The sequence below is a fragment of the Triturus cristatus genome, chromosome 3_1 (assembly GCF_964204655.1).
Source record: "Triturus cristatus chromosome 3_1, aTriCri1.1, whole genome shotgun sequence".
In the NCBI taxonomy this organism is placed as follows: domain Eukaryota; kingdom Metazoa; phylum Chordata; class Amphibia; order Caudata; family Salamandridae; genus Triturus; species Triturus cristatus.
The window spans coordinates 1109790559-1109816660 of NC_140583.1; the positions used below are offsets into that span (position 1 = coordinate 1109790559).

A 26102-nucleotide genomic window follows, 5' to 3' on the forward strand; every position below is an offset into this window, starting at 1 on the left:
GAGGCAGAGAAACCATTTTAAAGAACACCCATAGAGGGATAGTGGGAGAGCAGACCATATGGTTGTTTCGTTCTTGAGGTGGGGTGATATTATGTGTCCATGAAATCTTGGGGCACGGGGAAATAAAGATCCCTAGATATTTGAAACCATCCGAGGCCCGGGATAATTGCACGGCCCACGATTCATGGCCCTGGTGTCCACACACTGGGAAGAGGATAGATTTAGCTGGATTGGCGTGGAGGCCGGTGGTGCTACCAAATACCCTGATAATCTCGAATATACGGGGACCAGAATACCACAGGTCTGTCATAAAAAAGAGAACGTCATCGGCATAGAATGCAATGCGATCTGATCGTGAAAGGGACCAATCGAATCCCCCGAGCACCGGGTCGCTCCTGACCCAGGCCGCCAGAGGCTCGACCGCCAGGGCAAACAGCAATGGAGACAGTGGGCAACCCTGGCGTGTACCCCTCTGGATTGGAAAGGGGCGGGAGCGGTGTCCCGCAATTCGAAGCGATGCAGTCAAGTCCGTATACAACAGACGTACATACGCCATAAAACGGGGTCCAAGTTGATTGCCTCGAGCAGCTGAAAAAGGTAGACCCAGCTCAGCGAACCGAATGCTTTATCAATATCGGCTAACAATAGGGCTGCAGGACGGCCTAAGGCGGGGGCCGCAGCGATGGAGTTAAGAACTCTTCTGATGTTATGTCTAGTGGCACTCTGCGGCATGAAGACCGACTGGTCGGGGTGGATCAGATCGGCAATACACCCCCGAAGGCGGTCGGCCAAGACATTCCTAGCAATTTAGGTTCAAAATTTATTAGGGAGATGGGAATGATAGGAAGACGGGTCTTCAGGGGGCCGGCCAGGTTTAAGAAAAAGCCCTATCTCTGCGTGACGCCAGTCCCTTGGAAGCCTTGCCAGGTCCGATGCGTCCGCAATGATTGCCAACAAATGTGACCCCAAGAGAGGCATATGGGATCGAAGAAATTCCATGGGGAAACCGTTGGAACTCGGGGCACGGCCCATCTGGATTGCGCCGGGGCGCCAGTCAATTCGTCAAGTGTAATTGGGGTCTCCAAACGCTCCCGGAGAGAATCAGGAAGGCTACGAGGCGGAATGTCCACAAGGAACTCTGCTATAAGTTCAGCAGAATCTGCGTATAGTGATGTACAGTGCTTCGCAAATTCTTCGGCTACCCCTGCCAGCGATGTGTGCAAGGACCCGTCTGAGCCACGAATAGTGGGTGTGACGGCCGGGGCGCCGTTCACCTGGCACAATCGGTGTAGCATTTTACTAGACTTATCCCCCTCACCGATATATCGGATGTTGCGATGCCTCTCAGATCTCTTTGGCTTCACCCAATAGATATTGACGCAGTTCTTGTTGTGCGAGGACTAAATTGTGGCAAATGATGGGGCAGGGATTGGTACTGAGTTGGGAAGCTAAGGTCGCCTGACGCATTTCTAGGGCATCGAGCTGTTCCCATAATACATATTTTGTTACTTTCTAATTTCATATATTCTTTGTCGAGTAAGACTATGAATTTGTAAAGGTCAGAATTCTTGGTTACATGATTTATGCCAAGCCCTTCGTTGCACAGGACATACTTGTAAAAATATTCCTGCTTATTCCGGTTTGACGCATTTTAGAGCATTCACCCTTTTCATCACTTTTAAAGCTGCTAACAGACTTCCAAATCTAAAAACCCCAGTGGGCGACTGCACCAAGAGCGTAGTGATAAACACTGGAGTGGATGTACAGGAAAGCTCTTCTATTAAGTCATCATTTTTTTAGGATAGATTCTCCGGTTTTATTAAAAAAAAATGTAACACATCAAAACTCAATCCTATACACACGAGGTAGACGTACATTTGTCTCTTGAATATTTCCGAAAAATGCCCCTTTCCCATTGTACTTTTTTTTTGCATGCACCCTCAATGGCACTGAATCACGCAGTCTACGGCTGAATACGGAGGTTTGTGGAATTGTTCTTGCTAATAACCATAGCTAGACAGGTATAGTGCTTACCTTTCTCCATTTTGTGATTATGGAATGTACAACTAAACAGTACTGTTTCATATACAGAGAAGACTACAACATTATTTTAGTAATGTTAACTTTCAAAAATTGACTTCATGCAGAGGAGTCCAGAACGCCAAGGCCCTACTGAAAGCCAAAAAGTGTCATATCATTCATAATAACATCATGCACATAGTGTAGAGTATGGATCACTCTACTGCCCTGGTTTGGTGCAAACTTTCTCACGAGAAGAAAAATCATAGATGTACAAAGAAAACAGATTTAGTGCTAGGAGAAACGCCCCCTTTAGCCTGCTGTGTGATAACAGAGTCTAGCCTTTAGCAGATCCAATACCATGCACCAAGTATTTGTGTTCAAGGCAATCAACAATTTCAACGGACCTGCAGGAATACCTAAAATATCTACTTTCTGCCACAGGCCAGAACTATTGTCACTATTAAAAGTTGTAGAAAATCATAAATGTAGGATAAACTCATTGCTGCATGACAATTTAATATTTATCCAATATTGTGTGTACCACAGCTATGTTATCATGTTGGACCTGAAAAACAGATTGTTCTAGAGATGGTGTATTGACCATGTCTGTAGATGTTCCAGAGTAGGAGACTTGCAATAAAATGTTTTCCAACGACATGCCAAAAGGCAATATGACTGCAATTCATCTTTTTTCCAAGAACATGTTTATTAGTTTTGAACAATAGCAATACAAGGCAGGTAAAAGTAACGTCATCTAAGCATAATCACACTGTAAACATTTATATTCCGTAAATAAGGGTGAGACCCTGCTGTTATATGGCCATTGGGGTCATAGTCGACATTGCTAAATTAGCCTGAGCTCTGCTGCCATGATGCTGCTTTTGCGCATGTTACTAGATGACTTTATTTTGCAAGACTCTGTTTGTGCCTTTAACATGAGAACAGTCTGCTTTCTGCGGTCTCTGCCTGTTCCTGGAGTTTAGTCTGAACACAATGTGCAAGGTCGATAATCAATGCCCCTTGTTATTCTGCTCGTCAGTCCCTAGCACCTAGACAAAACATGCTAACACAGCTGCGGGAAACACATGCTTTGATATAGCGGGGATGCATGTTGTTCTACAGACACACTTCGAGAGGGACCTTTGCAGGGAGAAGAGCTATGCTGTTGCTAGGATGTAAAACTTCCATCTAGGCACTAAGGTATGGGGTCTGCTGACAAAACCCACTTTATAGAATAAACTTCACCTTACCAAGGGAAGGGTGGTTAGGCCTTATAGTCCTTTATCCACTGTCTGTATATGCTGACTTCCCCCTTCATATTCTATGGAATTGTAACAATGCTAACTGTTTTAGGTTTATGCATTTCGCTGCTGGTAGTGGCTCGAATACTGCATTATAGAGCACGATAGTTAAAATAAACATTTTGAACTATAACCGTGACCGATAGTTTTTCCGGTAGAAAAAATTTACTTTAGAATCAAGACTGGGAGTGCTGCCACTGAGCTCCCACGTATCTTACCATATATGCAGGGACATTCACTTCTCCGTAAGGGAGGAAAGATCCATCCCTTGCTGCCATTACCGAAGGGACGAAGCTTCTCAGACATCTATGTGCGGGCAACGCCTTTCTTACCAATCATGCAGGATTAACCAGGCGATCCTAGTCCACCCCCAAGCCCATTCCACTAATAGGCCATCTTCGACTTAAGAGCGAGTGGTCTGCACAAAGTCAGTAAGTGCTTTGATTGCAATTCTCAGGCAATGCCTAAGATCCCTTTTTGTGTTTTTCAACTGGAGCCGACGAAGTGACAAGAAAAGAGGACAATCAACTATATTTAAAATATGAATAACATTCAGCACAAGATTAGAAGAATCATATGCTACTGAAAGGAAGGATTCTAAGGTTACTCTAATGATGTATATGGCAACTACACCTTAATAGAAGCATGAAAATATGTGAAAGGGTACCTCCATGAGTATTCACTAACTATAAATGCGTAATGTGTACTAGAATAAAACAAATGATTGTTAGAAAACAGATCACAATTGCGGTTTCAACCACTGGCGCTATCAGTATGTAGGAACACCCACAACATAGAAATGACTGTTTAGAGAAAAGTTACAAACCAACTTGGCTGAGTTTCAACATGGCTTTGATTGAGGAATTTCCTTGGAAAAGCCAGTTAAGTTCCACCCATGTGCCTTGCACGTGAAGGAGGGGAAAACATATAGGGTTACTGCTACAAACAGAAGCAACCCTCTTTCTAATATGCTTTCAAAGAAAACTTATCTACCTTCTGTAATACTTTTTCTGGTAGAAACTAACTAGCAACAGATACCTCACACACCTTTTGAATAGTCCCCAGACATCAGACTGGATCCACAAATGTTTCCATCGTGCATCTGCGTGCCAGACAGTGGCACCGTACGGCTCTGCACTGAGCTTGTTCCGTTCTGGAATTACATGTGGGGCCTATTTAGGCGCTACTCCTGCACGCTGTTAGTTGCTTTCGCGAGTGTCCGCACCCCCAGATGTGGAGCCCCAAAAGCAAACAAAGACCATAATGAAGATTTCTAGACTTGGACTCTTAATATTGGGTAGAGTCCAATCGTAGAACAGGGAGTATGGGAGAGTCGGTGAGGAACCTGCGGCTAGGCAGTGTCGACCAAAAAAAACTTTACAGAAGTTAAGTAAGGAAAATGCTACTTACCAGTATACATCTGTTCTTGGCATGTAGAGCAGGAGAGTTGTACACTGCATAGATCGCCATCTGGTGTTGGGCTCGGATACTTGCACTTTGTTGTTGTCTTGGAAGAGTCTTTTGTAGTCACGAGATAGGTGACTCCTCCCTTGGACGATAGTGTGCATGGGAATCGACTCCATCCTCAGATTGTTTTTCGCCATGATGGGAAATGATGGAGTTAGTAAGAAAAAGAGATGTCCATGTGAATGTATCTAATTAAGATAATACTGGAACAGATACAGGTTCGACTTCTCGCAGCATATTTCTTACCTTTTGAATAGATACAAAAGCAGAACCTATTAGGAGATGGGCTTTGAATTGACTAAAACCAGAAAGTCCTGGAGGACTGAGCAGGCAAAGTACCCTTCTCAGCAGACTTGGCTGTCCAAACAATAGTGCTTTGTGAATGTACAGAGACATCCATGTAGCTGCCTGGCAGATGTATAGGACAGGGACTCCGCGTGCCAACAAAGTAGTAGCAGCAGATTTGGACCAGGCTGAATGGGCACACAGTCCCACTGGAGGTGGCCTCTTTGCCAATGCAGAACAGATCTTAATGCAGAGCATGATTCAGCGTGAGATGGTGCGCTTCTGCAAAGCCTTTCCTGTGGCGCCCTCGCAAAGAGATGATAATCCACCTGATGGTCTTTGGTACAATCGATACAGAAGCAGAGCGCACTTTTGGGGTCCAAGCAATGGGGCCTCTCCATCCCCTTAGAGGAGTAAGGTGCAGCATAGAACACCGGCAGGGTGATGGTTTAACTGACGTGGAACGTCGTCACAACTTTTGGTAGAAAAGATGCCCTAGTTCACAGAACCAGCTTATTGCAGAAGAATGTGGTGTATGGGAACACAGCCTGAAGCTTATACACCTTGTGACAATTAGGAACACAGTTTTGATGATGAGGAGCTGTTGGGGAGAGATGTGGAGCAGCTCAATTGTAGTAGACAATAAACAAGGACGAGACTGATGTCCCACTGAGGCATCACAAAAGTAAAAGGACAACCTTTAACAGAGCCAAAAGGAAGGCCTTGACAGGCGAGAGAGAGAACAAAAACCAGGACATCAAACAATTGGGCCTGTAGGAGGTTAATCAGCATTAGCTGCACCAAACCACAAACTTGCCCCAGCGACAGGCGTATACAGTCTTTGTCGGGGTACGCTTAGCAGCCAAGACGACATCCACTACCTCTGGAGGGAAATCAAGACTGGCGCCACTCAATCTCCATGCATGAAGGTGGAGACTGTGCAGGCAAGATGGAGACCCCAACTTTCTTCAGCAACAGCAGATCCTACTTGAGGGGCAGCCTAATCGGAGGACAAATACTAATGCCTAGGAGTTATGGGTAACACTCTCCAATACGGAGCCACTAGGATTACTTGGGCATGGTCAGTCCTGATCTTCTTGAGAACTCGAGACAGAAGTGTTATTGGCAGAAGTCCTACACGAGTCCTAACTTCCACTTGAGGCGGAATGCGACTTGGAGTGAGAAACACATTGGAAACCCCAAGACGCTGAAGTGATGACATTGCATGTTAGCGGCGGTGGCAAACAGATTGAGCCAAGGTTCTCCACATTTGCAGAAGAGACTTTGTGCCTCTTCCGGGCGATCCTGCTTCCGCTAGACGTAGATGGCTAAGTTTGCCCACCCTGGCATTCAATGGCCCCGCTAGGTGGTTTACAACCAGGAAGATCCCTTGGTGGTCCAGCCATTTCCAGAGGCGCAAGGCCTCCTGGCGCAAGGTCTGTGACCCCACCCCGCCCAGTTAGTTGCAGAACAACATAGCGGGTGTGTTGTCTGTGAGCATCTGTACCAGCCTCCCGTTGATGGATGTCAGGAAGGGTTACAGCGCCAAACAGAAAGCCCTCAACTCCAGTAGGTTGATATGGAGCTGGGGGACGCCAGATCACGGAAGGGGCATACCTTATCTGCAGGACGCTGTCTTGCTCAGCCCTTGGTGCAGCAGGGAACTATCGTTGGCACAAGAGCGGATCCAGCTACCGGAAGGGACCACAACTCCCAGGGGACCACGCTCGCAACGCGATGAACCGCGCACTTCCAGCGCGCCACAGGAACTTTAAATCAGCGTAAGCTACCCCGCGGCGCGGGATGCGCGCTGCGGCGCACGGGCAAAGCCCGGGCCAAGGGCGGGCCCGTCCTTGCCCATCATCGCCTGGAGGAGGCTGGGCTGGGCCCACCTTCATACTTCCGCACGCCAGTAAGTTAAATATATTCTAGAGGTACTGTGACCACACAATCGTCTCGTTAAAGTACTGAGAGACATATGAAAGTTCCCTTGAATCTTCAAAAAATATAAGGAACATTAATCTAATCAAATCGTATTGTTATCACAGTTTTTCTTATACCTTTGGCTCGCTGCATACTGTTGGTGCTATAATGGGGAAGCGGAAAATTATGGAGGGGGCTGGGGGTGGCAATGGTTCTAACATCTGTGTAGGGAAGACAAAAAAGGCCAAAAAGATTCCCAAAAGTGCTGCTGACAACTGTGTCATGGATCGGATAGACACCCTTGTCACAGAGTGTGAGGATCTTCTGACTGAGAAACCCCCTCCCAATAGTAGTCAATACAAAAGCTGTTTCGACAACTATTATACCATCACTGTTTAAAAAATCATCATGCAATTCTGATGAGCAATCAGCTAAGATCTTGGGCCACAAACAACTTGTAGCTATAGCCCCGGATCTACAGGCTGATCTCCCAAGTCTAACAACGAACCAACTAGGCATCTCATTACCCTGCTCAAACAGGTTTGAAATTTTAGCAGATCTTTCCACTACTACACCGGTGGAAATTACGGCTCCTACTTTGCTTCCTCAAACTCATCTGAATGGGAGTTGTTCCTGTAAATGCAGGTACAGGTCACCGCGCCCCACTGTGCGTATGACAATAAATAGAACGCTCACAAGATACCTCAAGTTCCCTGTTAATAATCCTTTTGAGAATCATTCAAGCTAAAAAATATTCTATGCTCAGGAGTACCATCTCACCATCTGATTCTCAATCCCAGATTTATCTAAAACCGCGGGTTCCAACGACCTATCTACCTCCCTCTAATCATAGGGACCAAATGAAAGCAATGCATACTGTCTTCATGGTTAATGTCCCTAAACTTAATTCCACTCATTGTTTTGAGAGTAGTGAATCGCTAGTGAATAAGTCTATTCACTGGCTAAGGCATATTAGAGGTTGCCGCTCTATTATACGGGAGGACATATTAAGAGCAAGTAGGTGTCCATCTGCAAACGGGGTGTTTGACAATATTGAATTAACTCTGTCAAATGTAGATCTGGCGGATAATTTGATTGCGCTGGAGTATCGTACATCTTCTCCTGAGTTGTCCTCAATACAGATTAGGCGATGTCCACCTATAGTTGAGAAAAGAGCTGTTCGCCATCAGTGTGTGGTACTCCTTCACCATTGACCCAAATTGATTGACTACCTAACGCCCCAGTCCAGAATATATATCCTTATCAGGATAAATATATTTTGCCTAGCTCCCCTCATCATTCTTTGTATGATACACCGCATATGGCTATCTCTCGAAGCCATAGCGTAGCATCTACTGCTGATCTAGGCAGAAGGGGATGTGAAGGGCCCACTCTTAATGAATATGCTACTTACCAGTATGCATCTGTTCTTGGCATGTAGGGCTGCTGACATTCATAACTGTGCATAGATCGCCGCCTAGTGTTGGGTCCGGATGTTTGCACGTTGTTGTCCTGGAAGAGTCTTCGAAGTATCCTGAGATAGGTGACTCCTCCCCTGGACCACAGTGTGCATGGGCATCCTCTCCATCCTCAGATTGTTTTTCGCCATTGTGGCAGTGATGGAGTAGATACAGAAAGTGATGACCATGCTATACAGTAATTCTGAGAGCTGCAGCTGCTACAGGCGCCGGGGAGGAGGGTGGGCGATATGAATGTCAGCAGCCCTACATGCCAAGAACAGATGCATACTGGTAAGTAGCATATTCAGTTCGAGGCATGTGGGCTGCTGAATTCATATCTGTGCATAGAATACATAGCAGTACCTCCCATTAGCGGCGGCTACCAGTGCCAGCTGCAGCGGTCTGAAAAAGAGTTTTGAGAACAGCCTGTCCTACAGCTGCCTGCTGTTTTGATTGCACATCTACACAATAGTGTTTGGTAAATGTATGTGTAGTGGAACAGGTGGCTGCTCTACATATATCATGCAAAGGAATGTTTCCCAGGAAAGCCATGGAGGCCCCTAACTTACGTGTTGAGTGGGCTCGTGGGGGAATCGTTAATGTGCGTTTAGCTTTTTGATAGCAAATTTGAATACATTTAACGATCCATCTGGCTATACCTGCTTTGGAGATGGCGTTACATTTGTGGTGTGGGGCAAAGGCAACGAAAAGTTGTTTTGTTTTCCTAAAGACTTTAGTTCTGTCTATATAGTACATGAGGGCTCTCTTTACATCCAGTGTATGGAGTGCTCTTTCTGCGACAGTTTGTGGGTTTTGAAAGAAAACAGGCAGTTCAATGGTTTGATTCATGTGGAACTGCGATATCACCTTGGGCATGAATTTGGGGTTGGTACGTAGTACGACCCTGTTGGCGTGAACCTGTATGAATGGCTCTTGAACGGTTAGTGCCTGGAGTTCACTAACTCTCCTCAAAGAAGTGATTGCTACTAGGAAAGCTACTTTCCAGGTGAGGAATTGAATCTCGCATGAGTGTAGAGGTTCAAAGGGTGGACCCATCAGGCGTGTGAGGACCAAGTTGAGGTTCCACATTGGAGCTGGTGGGTGGCTTGGAGGAATTACTCGTTTGAGTCCTTCCAAGAATGCTTTGATGGCAGGCACTCTGAATAAAGAGAGGTGCTGCCTGTTCTGGAGATAGGCTGATATTGCGGTCAAATGGACACGTATTGAGGTGTATGCCAGATTGCATCGGTATAGGTGTAAGAGGTAACAAATTATGTTTTGGATGGATGCGTCTAGCGGGTTAATGTCATTATTATTGCAATAAATGACGAACCTTTTCCATTTGGCTGCATAGCAAGCTCTGGTAGTGGGTCTTCTAGCTTCCTTAATGATGTCCATACAGTCAGGTGGCAGGTTTAGGTAGCCAAACTCTAGGACTTCAGGAGCCAGATTGCCAGGTTCAGCTGTTGCGGATCTGGGTGCTGAATCTCTCCATGGTTCTGCGTCAAATGCGCGGGTTTGATCCGCAGCCTTTGATGCGGCACCACGGAAAGTTCCAGAAAGGTGGTGTACCATGGTTGGCGTGCCCATGTTGGAGCAACCAGGACGAGTGTCAGTGAGTGTTGTCTGAGTTTGCGTGCCACCAGCGGTATCAATGGTGCTGGGGGAAAAGCGTACACAAATCTGCCGGACCAGTTCATCCATATCGCATTGCCCTGCAACTGCGGATGTGAGAACCTGGCGGCAAAGCTTTGGCATTTTGCGTTTTCGCTTGTGGCGAATAGGTCTATCTCTGGATGACCCCACTGTTGGAAGTACGGTTGGAGTGCTGACGGATGTAGCTCCCACTCGTGCATCTGGTGGCTGTGTCTGCTGAGCAGATCCGCCATCTGGTTGTCCTTGCCGGGGAGGTGTTCCGCCATGAGGAATATGTTCCTCTGAATGGCCCACTTCCACATCCTCTGAGCCAGATGAGACAACTGTGGAGAGTGTGTTCCTCACTGCTTCTGTATATAGTACATGGCAGTCATGTTGTCCGTCCGGATCAACACGACTTTGTTGCACAAGTGTACTTTGAATGCTTTCATTGCCAGGAAGATTGCCATCAGTTCTAGAAGGTTGATGTGCATCTTCTTTTGCTGTATTGTCCATAGTCCCTGCACTGTGTAATTGAGTACATGAGCTCCCCATCCCTGGAGAGACGCGTCCGCTGTCAGTATTATTTGTGGAACAGGCTCTTGGAACGGTCGGCCCTTGCAAAGGTTTTGTGGATTCCACCAATGCAGAGAGTTGTATGCCCGACCGCTCACCAACACTAGGTCTTTTAGTTGCCCTTGAGCCTGATTCCATTGACGTGCTAAGCACTCCTGAAGCGGGCGCATATGTAGTCTCGCGTGTGGGACTATGAAAATGCAGGAGGCCATCATGCCTATCAGCTGCATGAACACTCGCGCGGGAAGGGAGTGTTGGGGTTTGAACTTGGAAATCAGCATTTGCATGCTGTTGATCCTCACTAAATTTGGCTGAGCTGTGGCTGCCAGAGTGTCTATGGTCGCACCTAGGTACTGTTGTACGTGTGCGGGTTGGAGATGTGATTTCGGGTAATTTAGTGAGAACCCCAGACTGTGAAGAAGGTGAATGGCGCGGGACATGTGGCTGGCACATTGCTGGGCTGACTTTGCCTGAACAAGCCAGTCGTCCAGGTAAGGGTAGACGTGAATTTGTTGCCTCCGTAGATGTGCAGCCACAGTAGCTAGGCACTTTGTGAAAACTCTGGGTGCTGTTGTCACGCCGAAGGGAAGAACCTTGAATTGGTAGTGCTGCCCTTGAATAGTGAACCTGAGATATTTTCTGTGTGAGGGGTGAATGGGTATGTGGAAATACGCATCTTTGAGGTCTAGCGTGGCCAGGAAGTCTCCCTGTTTGAGCAGCGGGAGGACTTGTTGTAGGGTGAGCATGTGGAAATGCTCTGAGAGAATGTAGCGGTTGAGGGGTCTCAGGTCTAGTATAGGTCTGAGTGACCCGTCCTTTTTTGGTATTAAGTAGTACAGGGAGTACACCCCCCGTACCTTGCTCGTGGACGGGCACCACCTCTATTGCGCCTTTTTTCAGCATACTTAGCACTTCCTGCTGTAATAGCGCTAAGTGCTCTGAGGACATAGGGCGGTGTTTTGGTGGTATGGTGGGTGGAGTGGAGGTTAATGATAATATCTTTGACCCACCTGTCCGTGGTGATGGAGTTCCACGTGGACAGGAACCTTTGTAGCCTTCCCCTGACAGGTGTTATGTGGTCGGGAGGAAGGGAGAGGGCGTCACTGTTTGTTCTTGGGGGAGGACCTGGTATTGCCGTATCCGCGTCCTCTACCCTTTGTGCTGGAGCCGCGATATCCACCCCGGGTGTTTTTATCGTAAGTACTTTGTGTGTTGCCCTTGTTGAAGGTTTGCTGTGACCCCTGTCCTCTACCTGCTCCTCTATTTCCGGGGCGACGAAAGGAGCCACTCCGAAAGGACTGTGTTTGGAGAGCCTCCATGGACTTTGCAGTGTCTGTGTCCTTTTTTATTTTTTCTAGGGTGGTGTCAACCTCTGGTCCGAACAAGTAGTCGGGGTTGACCGGCTGATTGAGGATGTTATTTTGAACCTCAGGTTTGAATCCGGAGATTCGTAACCAGGCGTGTCGTCGTAACATGACGCTGGTATTTATTGCTCTAGCAGCTGTATCTGCGGCATCCAGTGCACACTTAATGGATGCGTTCGTGAGGAGTTGTCCCTCCCTGATGAGGATCTCTGCTCCCTCTTTGTATTGGTCAGGGAGATGTTGGAGTAGGGTTTCTAATGTATCATAGTGTGCGCGATCGTAGCGAGCTAGGAGCGCCTGGGTATTGGCAATACGCCATATGTTAGCTGCCTGGGCTGCAACCCGTTTGCCGGAGGTCTCTAGCACCTTGGACTCCTTGTCCGGGGGAGGAGCTTCCCCAGTTGTCTGCGAGTGCGCCCGTTTGCGAGCATTAGCGACTACGATGGAATCTAGAGGCAACTGGCCTCTAATGTACGTAGGGTCCCCAGGCGCCGACCTATATTTTTTGTCGATCCTGGGGTTTATTACTCTTGCCCTAGTGGGTTCTTTGAAAATGTCCTTTGCTGGTTTAAGGACACCTTTCAGCATGGGTAGAGTTTAGATATTCCTTTCTGAGGATGCGAAAGTATCCATTAGAAAATCGTCCTCGATTGTGTCAGAGTGGAGTTGCACACCATGATTGGCCGCAGCACGTTCAATGAGGGCGTTGAATGCAGCAGTGTCCTCTGTGGGAGACGTTTTCGCGCCATATAGCTGCGTGTCCTGTGTATCCATAGGTGCACCCGGGTCTACAGGGTCATCCCAAGCCTGGTCAGGGTCCTGTTGGCCTTCAGGGTCCATCTCTCTGGGGTAGGGGACATCGTCACCCATGTAGTCCTCCAAAGCATCGGTTTCGGAGGGTGTCGGAGAGAAGGGCTGTGGATCTAGGTAAGAGGTATGGAGACGTTCGTAAAGAACTGGTTCCGAATCCGCTGGCAGCTTTTTCTTTAGCGGGATCCGGTAGGAGTCCAAAGGCTGCTCGGAAGATATTCTCCGCTTGTGGAGCATAAGTCTGCCGGTGTCGGCATCGATGATGTGGGACGGTGACGTCTCCATAGGAGAGCGTTCGGCAGGTGTGATCCTAGTTTGGGTGACACGTGTCCTGATTTCAAACAGTTTGGGTGCCGTGGATGGTGGCAGTCCAAAAGTGATGTTGGGTATTGCTGGAGAAGCTTTCTGTGCTTTTTTCGGCTCGGAGCCCGACGTGTCCTGGAGGGCTGCCTTTTCTTTGATGCGTTGCAAGGACGCTGCAACTTGTCGAACCTGTAACGCCGACGGTTCTTTGGCGCCGAGCGGTTCTGCAGAGGCAGGCGTGGACTTCTTCGGGGCCACGGGGTCATCGAGTCAAGGAGAGGTAGTAGCTGTCGACGACGTCGATGATTGGGCCTTCGGTGCTGCTTTCGAAGCGATGTGCGACGCAGCGGCCATTTTGACCTTCGTGGCCGGAGCCGATTGTTTCGGTGCCGGGGGCCGAGGCGGCTTGGCGGTACCGATGGCCTTTTTCCGTGTGTTGGCGCCGACGTCGGCTGCTGCGAGTTCAGCACCGAAGTCCCGTTTGGTGCGGTCGGTGCCGACGGGTTTGGCTGGCGTCGAAGGTGTAGAGGGCTTCGATCCGACCAGTGGTAGTTTCACTTTCGGTTTCTGTGGAACCGATGCGACTTTTGGTTTCGGTTTCGAGGAAGGGAAACCAGTCATTTTGGGCACTAATGGCTGTCGCTGAATGTCCGAGGCCGGGCCAGATGGCGGGGCCGAAGAACTGCGGGATAGGTCTTGGGTAAGGCCCGAAGGCGATCCCTCGACCGGAGCCATTGACCGACGCACTGGGATATCCTCCGTCTGTACGGGTAGGCCTTGCTCGTCACCGGAGCTACTTTCTTCGGCCCCTAAGGCCTCATCGTAGTCTCCTACCTCGATGTCGGCTTCTTCCCTGTGAAAGAGTTGTTCTTCGATGTCTTCCGATCCGGAATCGTGTTCGGAAGCGGGGCTGGAGGGTAGGTTTTCCACGCCTTCCACATCTTCGTCCTCGGCGCTGAAGATGTTGGTCGGGGCTGGTGCCGCTTGCTGCGCTTCAAGTCTCGCTGCTCGTCGATTCCGGAGAGTCTTCTTGGATCGGAATCGGGCACAGGCCATACATGTGGATTCGTGGTGATCCGATGAAAGGCATTTGTTGCACACCGGGTGGACGTCGACATGGGGATATTTCGCATTGCAAACAGGACACCGCTTGAATGGTGTCCTCGATTCCATCGTCGATGTAGGGTCGATGGTCGGATACGATGCGAAAAAGTTGTTGTTGAAGTCAGTAAACAAACAAGTAACTGTCGATACCGATGGGGAACAGTACCGACGCGAACTAAAGGCCTTTTGGCCTGAAAAAAAGTTTTTCCTAACTTGAGTCACGATAAGCACATCCGAACCCAATGGCGGAAAAAAACTATCTGAGGATGGAGAGGATGCCCATGCGCACTGTGGTCCAGGGGAGGAGTCACCTATCTCAGGATACTTCGAAGACTCTTCCAGGACAACAATGTGCAAACATCCGGACCCAACACTAGGCGGCGATCTATGCACAGATATGAATTCAGCAGCCCACATGCCTCGAACTTATCTTTACGCTCCTAAGAACCTACCCTCAGACTTTATACTACCAGGGGGATCGACTCCCCGTGCTACTTCCCCGATCTCTTCAAATACAGATCAGGTAGGACAGGAAGCCCCAGGTTATGACCAATCAATAATCAATTCTACGATATTTATGAAGGACATAGCTACTGATGTGGTGGGCACTGAATCCGAGTCATGCAATACTCCCCTTAAGATACTCTCTTGGAACGTCGCAGGGCTCAAGAACAAAGTATTACTGCCCCATTGGAGCAGCTTAGTTGACGATCACCATCTCTGTATCTTTCAGGAAACTTGGAGTCTGACTTCACTCCATAAGTCAGGGTATACCACCTTCTTTACTCCAGCGGTGTATGCTGGTAAGGGGCGTCCATCTGGTGGCCTGATTGTGTGGGTCAGTATTGATCTGGGGTGGACAGTAAAACAAAATATAGTTCCATCCCATGATATCTTGTGGCTCACTATAAAAGGGCCAAAGGGAGGGGAAACCCTCGAACTTTTCAATGTTTATGTAAGAGGGACGACTGGGGGCAAGACTTCGCCTACCCTCTCACTCCTTGTGGAAAAATTAAGTAGCTGCCACGCATCTGCGAAAATTATGGTAACAGGAGATCTCAATTGTACTTTCGAACCCTTGGGTTCGGATGATCTCTTGGGGACAGCAGATGAAGATCTCCAATGGGGAATACCTTCCTTAGACTTAGTACCCATTAAGAAGTGGACTCAGGTAGCTATCCAAATTAATGCAATTATCTTAGAATTTGGTTTGAGGGCACTGAATGGTAGAGTTCCATCTGACTGTTTAGGAGCTCACACATACAATAGAGTAGGATTCACTTCACGCATTGATTATATCCTATTAGATATCCGCCTTTGGACTGTATCTATTGATATGGTAATTGGTTCCACAGTGGACAGTGATCATAACTTTCTGTCCTGTTGCTTGAAGAATTCCTGGACATGGCCCGAGCAAGCCTTAAGCACTGATCCTATTTTAGTTACCAAAGATGTTGTCCCCTCCAACTCTGGCAGGTTCCTGAAGTGGACAAAGGTTGTAGGGCAAGATTTTAAAACACAGTCTATTTCTGAAATCTTGTCGATTAGAACTAAGGAATTGGAGGCAGTTGTCACAAACCCACTAGCACCATCCAAGGCAACTCTTATTTATGAAGCAACAATCAGTCAGATGAGCTTGCATTTTCAGACTGGGCAATTCTCTAATCACAAGTATAACAACAACAAAGGGCTCAACCCCTGGTTCACTAAGGGTTGTAGAATAAAGAGGAAAGCCTTATCTCTTGCCCTTAAACGGAAAATTCCTTCTAAAATTAGAGAAGCTAGGAAAGAATACAATGCCGCTATTAAAAAAGCAAAACGTGATTGGGAGGAATCTACAGTCTTTTGGAATTTGATTAAAGCTGCTGATTCCAAAGGTACTGTCCCAATACCCAACCATATCACTAATTTAGAATGGCATGCCCACTTCTCTAAATTATACTCGTGTCAGGACCCCTTGGATAATCAGCAGTCTCCAAAATATGCCCACTATCCACACTCTGTTTATGAAGCCATATCTTTTAATACTACAGAAATTGTAGATGCAATTAATTGCATCGTCCCAGCCAAAGCAGCAGGACCGGATGTTATTCCGGGGGACCTACTCCGACTAGAACCAGTCAGATGGGCTAACTATATTTTGCTCTTGGTCAACCTAATTGTAAAGGGCGCACCGGTCCCAGACTCCTGGAAAGGAGCCGAAGTAGTTCCTATATATAAAAAAGGGGACAAGGAGGACCCAGCCAACTACAGGCCCATAAGCCTGATAGATGTCATCCAAAAGGTGGTTGGCAGGGTTCTCCTACACAGGATTCAGGATTGGATAGATGATGGTAGCATCATCTCCCAATATCAAGCGGGGTTCAGAAGGAATACCGGGACTATTGATCAGGTGTTTCGGTTGCTCCTCCTCTACTGTAAAGTGGTAGTGATTGGTAGGGGCAGCTTATATCTCGCCTTTATTGACCTCAAGACCGCGTTTGATTTGGTACCCAGGGGGAAGCTGTGGTCAGTTTTAGCAGAAATGGGCACCCCACCACAAGTTTTAAACTTATTGATCTGCTTACACGAGGATAATTATGCTCGTGTAAGATGGGGCGCCCAGGGCCAAGTTACCGATAGGATCATTGTCAGTAGGGGGGTCCGCCAGAGGTGCGTCATGGCTCCCACCCTATTCTCATTGTATGTGAATGGGGTGGTTGACTTTTTGGGGAAAGATACTGCCGACGCACCCACTCTGGCTGGTGATAAAATCGCGACCCTCCTATTTGCCGATGATACACTGCTCATCTCCAAAACTCCAGCTGGTCTACAGAAGTTACTAGATAGATTCCATCTTTTTTGCACAACTTGTGGCCTTAAGATAAATACTGCAAAAACGAAGTTTATGGCTTTTAATCCTTGTAAACAGTTTAGAACTAGCCTTATCCTAGATGGAACCCAGTTAGAGAGAGTCAAAACCTTCGATTACTTGGAGGTTAGACTCTCTGACAAGATGAATTGAAGATTTCACTTGGACAAAATGTTATTAAATCACAAGCGAGTGGCAGGAGCCATCAGGAAAGCACAAAGCTTATCATTAAGCAAACCGGTCGCTCCTGCCCTCACGGTTTATGAGAGTAAAGCAGTGAGCTCGGCCCTATATGGCGCCGAGCTCTGGGGCTTTGACAATACTGATGACATCTCCAAGTCTGAACATAAATTTCTTAGAGAGCTAGTTGCAGGTTATCAACAAGCGTCAAAAAATACTAAAAGAAAGCTCTGTGGAGTGATACTGTTTTATTGCCAAATTGGAATTACTAGGATGTCCTGTTTTACTGTTTTATCTTTATGAATTTTTAACTATTTTGTGATATAATGCTTCTAGACGGAACAACTTATCTAATAATTTTAAATTCAAACCAATTTCTCTCCTTTTATATAATTGCTGTGTTCCGTATGCATAGATGTAGAATGCTTTTTATGATATCATACTTATCGAATAAACCAATCTCTATGATCTACTCATATCTGGAAGCATTGTTACATGATAAGCCAGAAGAGTGTATGTAGTTACTTCATATATCGCTCATTAGGATATACAATAGCACAATGCACTATGTATTTACATGATGCAGGTCTCCTTGTCCATTATGTCCTGTGTATTATACCGGGATATTCAATAATACTGTGCACTATTTGTATCTATTTGTTCTAGATTATGTAGATAGTTTATGTATCATTTATTGGGACATATGATAGCACAATGCACTTTCTGTATCTACATGATACAGGCCATCCTGACTATTCTGTACTGTACCCTATACCGGGATATACAATAGCACTTTTTGTATACAAAAGACATAGGTCACTCTGCTTATTTGCATTATATATCATGCAAACGTGTACTGTACCTGGATGTATTTATTGAGCATGAACTTTTGCTGTATATTATTTTTTCTTTTTTAAATTGTGATGGTTGTCTTTAATTAGAATGCTTTTATGGTGGTATATTTTGCACCGAATAAAGCTTGTTTTGACTTTGACTATGGAGCTGGGACTCTGCCGGAGGCCAGAGGACTCTGATCACCACCACTTCTATGAGACTGCACCAGCTCAGAAGTGCCGCGTCCATCAATAATGTCAGCTCTGGATAGGGAAGGGAGAGAGGTCTGCTGCCGACTCATTTGCGGTCCAGAAGCCACCACACCTCAGATCTTTCGCAGTCTCCTCCAAAATCTGACCGTGGTCGGCGAGGTCACCTTGATGTTGGGCCCACTGGAACTTCAGATCTCACTGCAGAGTCCACATATGCCACCTGGTGTGCTCCACCAGGGGGAGACAACAGGCCATCAGTCCGAACAGATTCCCAGTTGACCTCACTGAAATCCAGGACCGAGGCTGAAAGATCAAGATCATAGCCTAAATGTCCTGGACTCTCTTTTCCAGGGGAAAGACACAAACTCGATCCATGTCCCGAAAGGCTCAGTTGAAGAGGAGCATCTGAGGAGTTATCAGGTGCGAATTCGATACGTTGATAGTAAACCACAAAGATGAGAAGAGATTCTCCATAGTCTGGAGGTGGTTGATGACTACCTAGGGTGAGCCCGCCTTCAACAGCCAGTTGTCGAAGCATCGGAAGATTTGAACCCCTGACCTCTAAAGGTGTGCTGCCATCACTTTCTTTAACATCCATGGGGCACTGGTGAGACACAGCGAACTGAAAATAATCCTCTCCCACCACGAACCGCAGAGACTACGCCAAGGGGAAAGCAGGACAGGAATATGAAAATCAGCGTCCTTCAGTTCCAATGCCACTATCCAGTCTCCACGGGTCGAGAGCAGATAAGATCTGGGTCAGGGTGGGCATTTAAACTTCTCTGGAGAAAGGCATGGAGAGGGCACAGATCTAGAATAGTCCAAAGACCTCCATGAGTGAGAATAGCACCCTACCCCACCCAACTACTGCCGCAGGAACCCTATTGATAGCTCCTTTGGCCAGAAGGCTTGCACCTTCTGTACCATAGCAGAGAGATGGTCGTCCGTCAGTCAATGGGTTGACGGTGGAAGGTGTGGCAGGGAAGAAAGGAAGGGTAAGAGATTTCTTTTGTGGACGATCTGCAGGACCAACCTGTCCGACATGCCAACCTCGATAGAATCGATGAATTCTGCCTCCTATGGGTGGCAGTAACCCTGTAAGGGTACGCTAAAGAGGTTTGGCAGGTGGGGCTCTGGGGGGGGCATGAATTGAGCAGCATGCTGAGCTTGGTTGCAGGGGTGGTGGGTACCTTGGCGCTTCCCATGAAACTGCTGGGATTGCTGCCTAGGTGGAACAGGCTGGCGGTAAGTGAGGCCTCAGCCAAAGCTGTGAAAGGAAATGGTTTGGCTAGCGAGGCTGGGAAGACAGGTGTGGAGAGCAAGCAGCACCCCTACTCTCCTTTAAATGTTCAAAGGCACAGTCAGCATTGACTCCAAACGAGTGAGTCACATCGAAGGGCGTATCCATCAGCGAGTACTGGACATTGTCCAAGAACTAAGTTGATCATGGCAACGCATGGCAACAAATGGCAACATTGGAGCCTATAGCTCACTATAAAGAGTCGCTGGTTTCCAAGGCAAAACAAATTGAAAACCTGGCCGCATCACTATCAACTTGAATCACCTGCAAAAGGACAGGGTGGTGGTCTTCTGGTTTACCAGGGAGAATCTGTGCTAGTGTCCCAGAGGGAATGAGTGTAACGACCTAACAAACAGGAGTCATTAATCGATCACAGGGTCAAACCAGCTGATTAGAAGAGGCACTTCCTAAACATCTACACTCGCTTTTATTCCCTATCGGGGGGCAGTATTTTGTGAAATTGTTGGGGTTGGTCCAGCTGGTGTAGGCCTGCACCACAAGGCTCTGTGGAGAGTGGTGCTGCGACAAAAAAAACAGGTCACCTGGTGATCTGCCAGTTAACTGGGAGTCTAGTGCAAGGCCTGGCCCAAGGAACACAGAGGGTATCAGTCATTGAAAGGGAGGAGGGACTCAGAAGCAGTCTGGCCCACCTGCAGGACCTCAGTCAATATGTTTATTTTTACATTCATGGCGGTGAACTGAGCTCAAGGACTTCAGCTGCCCTATAGATAACCATAGTTTAAGACCATGATAATTCTGTGGCTGGGCTGCAAGGGGAGAAAAGAGCTGCCTCTAGGGAGGTATACAGTCCACTAGCCTACTGCAAGTTCTCATACTAATTGTCCTTGCTGTAGGGCTGAGTGAACTCATTACCTTGGTCATAGTTGGTATCGGTACTAAAAAGGGAATACAAAAGATGTTACCTGCCAAGCAGTAATACTTGTGTGCATATGGCACCTCAGTCGAATTAGGCCGGGATGTCGGTTGAAGTCGGACCAGCAATGGAGAGTACAATAAGGGCAACCTCTTCAGGCGGTGAGGTGAACCAAGCCTATCATTGGGTATGGTAGTCGGGTGCGGCATAGGAACTGTAGCCTAAGGCAGAAGGGGCTCAGAGAGTCCAGCTGGCACCGAAGGTGAACCGCCAGCAGTAGTCCAGATGAAATGCATCTCCGATCCCTGGGGTCTAAAGGACCGTCACAGGGAGTCATTAAGAATTCTAAAGAGCCAGAGCATAGCTGCACAGAACTCTTCAATCCAATTCGGTGTGGCTGTATACAACGGAAACTGTTTTAAGCCGGAAGCAGTTGCAGAATCAGCTCTAAAGTCAACAGATTGAGAGCGAGACCGTTAGCGCCGCCCATGCACTTCGACAGGGGAGTGGGAAAGGAGCAAAGGTGTGGAACTCTGCTTCATCTTCTTGTGCTTCCAACAGGATTTGGAGCGTGACAAAGACTGATCTTTAGAACGACTTTAAAAGCAGGACCAGGATTGAGCCTTGGATTAGGCACAGTCCCGAAGCGGAGTCTTCTCCTGCTCAGCAACAAAGTTTTGCATCACGTTCCCGGATGGCCTTCAGGTTCATCAACGCAGTGTCTCCGCAGGTCGTGGAGGTGTGAACCAACCCTAAAGACCACAGGCAACCCTGATGGGGAACCGACATCTGGTTGCAACAGTACCTACAGGGATTAAAACCTGTTGTCTTGAGGGGGGAGATATTCCTCTCCCAATGTGATAAGATTTCGAAGAAAGATTTTGAAGAAATGGTATCTGAGAAACAAGAGAAACTCCAGATCAGTGCCTGGTGACACGGAAAAAAAGATACTGACGTTAGCGCGCTGGAGTAGAATCTATATATGCATTGAACGTAACTGGGTGGTGTCCGTGCAGAGAAGCATGGGCATGTCCTTCCGGAGGACAGAGGTATTATGGAAAAGTTTCCTCATCCAGTCTGACCCCTGGGGAATATTTCAAAAGTGAGGAATTTGAGGCTATATCTCGCTATCAGAAACCTTTATTTGTAAGAGACAAAAAACAAAAAAACTCATTTCTACTTGCATCCACTGCTAAAGAAAATATATGCATCTAGTGCCCCAATCTTCATAAGGCTAGGGGTGTCTGACAGCTTGGGCAGACCTGGGGATTACTGACAGGGTTGTGGGCTGCACCTCTTGTCTTTGTTTAGCCTTGGAACTCTAGAGCCACTATTTGACTATGAGCTGCAGACTGCTGCGATCCACAAGTAGAAATCAAAAACAAATGTCAAAGGAACTCCTTTCAGTTTCTTCAAGCATATCAGACGTAGACAAAGAAGCACATATCAGACTTTTGCTTCTGGAAAAACCTAGAAGTTCAGTCACTGCCTCCTGCTTTCAAGTTAATAACTTCAGGTAACATGGTCAAGTGTCTGGGGTCATGTACCAAAAAGTTTTCCATACCTTGCTGGAGTGGAAGAGGCATTTCTGGCAGGTTTACCAGAGATGCCTACAAATATGCAGAGTGCAAAATTGTCACCCTCAAAGGGGAAGAGGGTTCCCCCAAATGCGGTTTAGTTTTGTCAACACTCAACTGGTTGAAGGCATTTAATGTCCAATTAGCAGCAACTGGCTAGTTTCTTTTTCCAAAAACTTCCTGAATCATGGCACAAGGCTGCAGGAGGACCGTAATGTATACAGGTTTTACTGAACATGAAATATGCAACACATATTTCATCCAGGCTAGCACAATCTGTACCAACAGCTTTTTTCGAACGGCATAGGAAACATACGAAGGAACAATAATCAGAGTTGCTGGCAATAAAAACATATTAATCAGAAGTAAAAAACTTACTGTACACTTTTCAGGAGAAGGTGGCACATCAAAAGCCTCATTTATATGATTATCCAATTCTTGCTGACAGTATATGTGATTAATTTGGTTGACATGGTTCTTTTTAGATTGTTTGGGAGGCAACGCAGGTGGTGGCACATCTGCAGCATTATCTTGGGATCTAGATAAAAGAAAAGATATGACTCTAAGCCTCACCTAAATTTGTGATTGAAACTAAAATCATGCAGTGTTTTTACACTTGACTTTCAAACATATGCATTTAATTGCGAAGATAATAAGCTCAATATTTGTCTGTCGAGCACAGCACCATTCATCTTAAACCGGACAGTTTAAATGAAAAATAGAACTGTTAAATTCATTCATCAAAATGAAACCCACATATGAAAGCACCATAAATGGACTCTTTAAAGTCAACCTTTTCATAAATTAAAAGCAGCTTGAGTAGCAAATATTCACCCCACCTCAGCAATTAAGAGTAAAAAGATGAAGCACAGATCAATCATCATAAATAAAATGATTGACATTCTATAAACACAGTCTGCAGATACATGTCGAAGGCGGAAAAACACAAAATCCGAGAAGCAAGAAGACCTACAGATATCCTGGATGATTTTTGCATTCTACAACATATACTCCTCTACAAGGTAAAAAAGAGAGTGAGAAGAACACCAAAAAAGAAGTGATGCACATGCTGAAAGGATAGGTGTGGTACTTTCACCATTCGCAAACTTATATGCGAGTCTCAGAGAAGAGAACACCTGAAAAAAAGAAGCTATACAATTGAGGTGTGTCTCCTTAGCTCCTTATCACTGAAGTTATTTCCTGGTAGTGAAGAGTAAAATCAAGGCTTAAGAGATTCTATACCAGAGTCAAACTTCCAAGCTGTAAAGACTCTGCGGGAGAAATCCCATCTGGGCAGCTGGTTTTAGAACTGCGAAGCAGTAGCCCACCCTAAACACTAAGGGAAAAGAACAGAAGCAGGCTAGGATTTGTTAGAATTTATTTAATTGGTAATTTCTTATGGTCAATATGTTGCACGCAGGCTGATTCCTATTGTCAGTATGCAAGAGTGTACTTGATATCATATTCCCATAGTTCCTTAATCCAGGAGTTTGTGACATCTACCAGGCTAGCAAAGTTAAAAGGAAAGCGAATGCTGAAAAAACACAATCTGCCCACCACAAACAAATTGACCAGCTTTGTCCTGGCACAGTAACACAAAAAAAAGCAATAGTTTAATACTGAAGAAACACAGGGTATGTGGTATAATTTATGGATTTCTTAGACTTAAAGCTTTGCAGCACTCCGACTGCGTGGCACAATTTCAGCCAAACTTAAATACAACACACTATAATAAACGGTTATTCCTGCACAAGGCTAAATATTTCTGAGCACAAGTGAAATTTTCTAAATATCATTGTGTCAGACTCTTAGTGACCACAGCTCACAATAGTAAAGTCTTATTCAAGTAGCACTTTAGACTAGATTGATAAAAGGAATCCACATCCCAAATGCAGTCTTCTCTTTCCTGTTTGTGTTATATAAAGAAGTCACTGCCCAGGTAGATGAGAGTTTGTGTCACTACTTAGTAAGCTGTAGCAAAGACTCTCTGGTCCTAGTCTAAGCTGTTCATAGAGCAGCATGAACGAACAACTCTCGAAGGCTCTCTTGCCCACGGTTTGGTTACTTGGAAAAATTTAAGGCACAACTCTTTAGAACATAATGGGGATGCAACAAATTATGCACAATTTACTACTGTCCTAAAACATACTAACTACTACACACTCAAGAGGAAACTGTAGTGCCATGACAAAGGCATTGAAAAAGTTACTTACTATTTGGAAAAAACTTGAGGGTAAATATTGTGCTTCAGGATTAGGGACTTATTGCAAATGTTTATTGTAAGACACCCAATAAATTCTACAGCAATCAAAGGATGTTCACCAATAGGGAACCTACGGGGCAAAAGGCTCTGGGGACAGACTGGGCTAGGGCACAGCCAACATGAAGCAGAAGTAGAGTCTGCTCAATAGAGATGGTTTTATTTGCTTTGTAAAACATCAAGACAGATCAAAGTTCTCTCAGGTAGGAGCAAATTGCAGACAGTATATAATAAAGTCTGTATTACCTCAAACTGGCTCAAGACTTATTTGCTGTGAAAAGGTTTGCATTCGAAGAGATTCACATTTTGCCTGAGAGCAAGAGTCAATAGAAGATGAAGCATGATGAAGTCAGTCAAAAATGTTATTTAGCCAGCATGGACCATAAAAGCACATAAAAACGCACAAGAAATACATGCTAAAACTAGTCAGTCCATCATAAAAGGACAGACTAATATTTCATATACAATTGCCAATGCAAATTACTAAACCATCTGAACCCTTTACATAGACTGTGTTTAACAATCTAAGGGTATTAACTTATAAGGGAGGGAGAATAAACTTTAACAGACCTTTAAAGTGCATTATTTACAATACGTAATTTTTTTTATAAAAGAAAGGCCACTAATATAATATGATAAACGTTTTGAAGCCAGCTAAGTGCACAAAAGAGGAGGATATGTTTGTTCTTATTTTTTTCTGTATCTTACGGCACCTGATAAACTAGTGACACTAAAACAAATCAAGGGTGAAGACAACATTTGCAAGTACATCATGGCTGACTTCACTTGTGCAAAATTACTGTGCTTTGAAAGTGGTAACATATTTTTTCCGTAGGTCACTATAAAATTCACACACAAAAATAAAGTGTAAAAGATCGTGTTCCGAAAAATCATCACAAGAGCAAAGCTTTAGAGAACACGGCTTAGAAAAGTCCTTAGGGACAGATAGACACCAATGGATGTAATTAAACTTGAACCTAATTAAAAGAAAACGATGGTGTGGGTTATTAATATAAGTCCAATTAGGTTGTTCTAAGGTCCCTGGGCTCAATATTGAGTATTGCCTTATAGAGGGCTTGGTGTGTTCCCCGTCAGAAATAGTGATTTTGTGTCTCTCACCTCGTTCAAGTGTATCTTGTCTATACTGTGTAAATAGCTCTTAGACCCGTAGATTTGCCAACTGCTCTGAGACGTAGCCCAGCCAAGGAATGTCAACAGCCCTGTCTAGCCTCATACACTCTTCTAAAACAAACTGGTTGATGGTAGGAGTGGGACTAGACCATATTTTTAACCACAGTATTAGAGGGACCATAGCTATAAGATCAGAAATGTATCCCTGCCCAATTTCTTCATGTACCATGAAGGACGGGGTACAGGGGGATACAGCAATGAGATTATGGAGAAATTTATTCTCAGACACCTGCAGATCACAGGGATCCTTCTAACCCCAAACATCACTACCATATGTGGGTATTGGTATACATTTATCAATATAGACCTTCAGTAATGGACAAAACGGTTTAGCCCCAATCGCCTGGCGAAGTCCATTGTGGCTCCTGCAGCTCTGGCCAAGATGTCTTTTTGAGTGTTTGCTGAGCCACCCATGACCCTCTTTCATCAAACAAGAAGCATGATGCAAGGTTCTCAATCAACTGAGTAGATTCTACGTCAATTTTATTTGTCAGCATCCAAAACCTTGGAGGGTTTGGAGGAGCAGAGTTTTGTATTCCTACACACCTACCCTAAAGGGTGTCTTGGTTAGGG

At 45.9% G+C, this 26102-nt stretch overlaps 1 protein-coding gene across 5 annotated transcripts in view; it reads right to left on the reverse strand.

Annotated features, from left to right (window-relative positions):
- PTPN4 (protein tyrosine phosphatase non-receptor type 4) overlaps positions 1 to 26102 on the reverse strand; it is a 1082125-nt gene that overhangs the window by 513959 nt on the left and 542064 nt on the right. For all 5 annotated transcript variants that reach the window (XM_085645981.1, XM_085645984.1, XM_085645983.1 and 2 more), the window contains one exon: positions 22457 to 22616. In XM_085645981.1, the coding sequence (XP_085502107.1) occupies positions 22457 to 22616 (160 nt within the window). The remainder of the gene's footprint in view (positions 1 to 22456; positions 22617 to 26102) is intronic.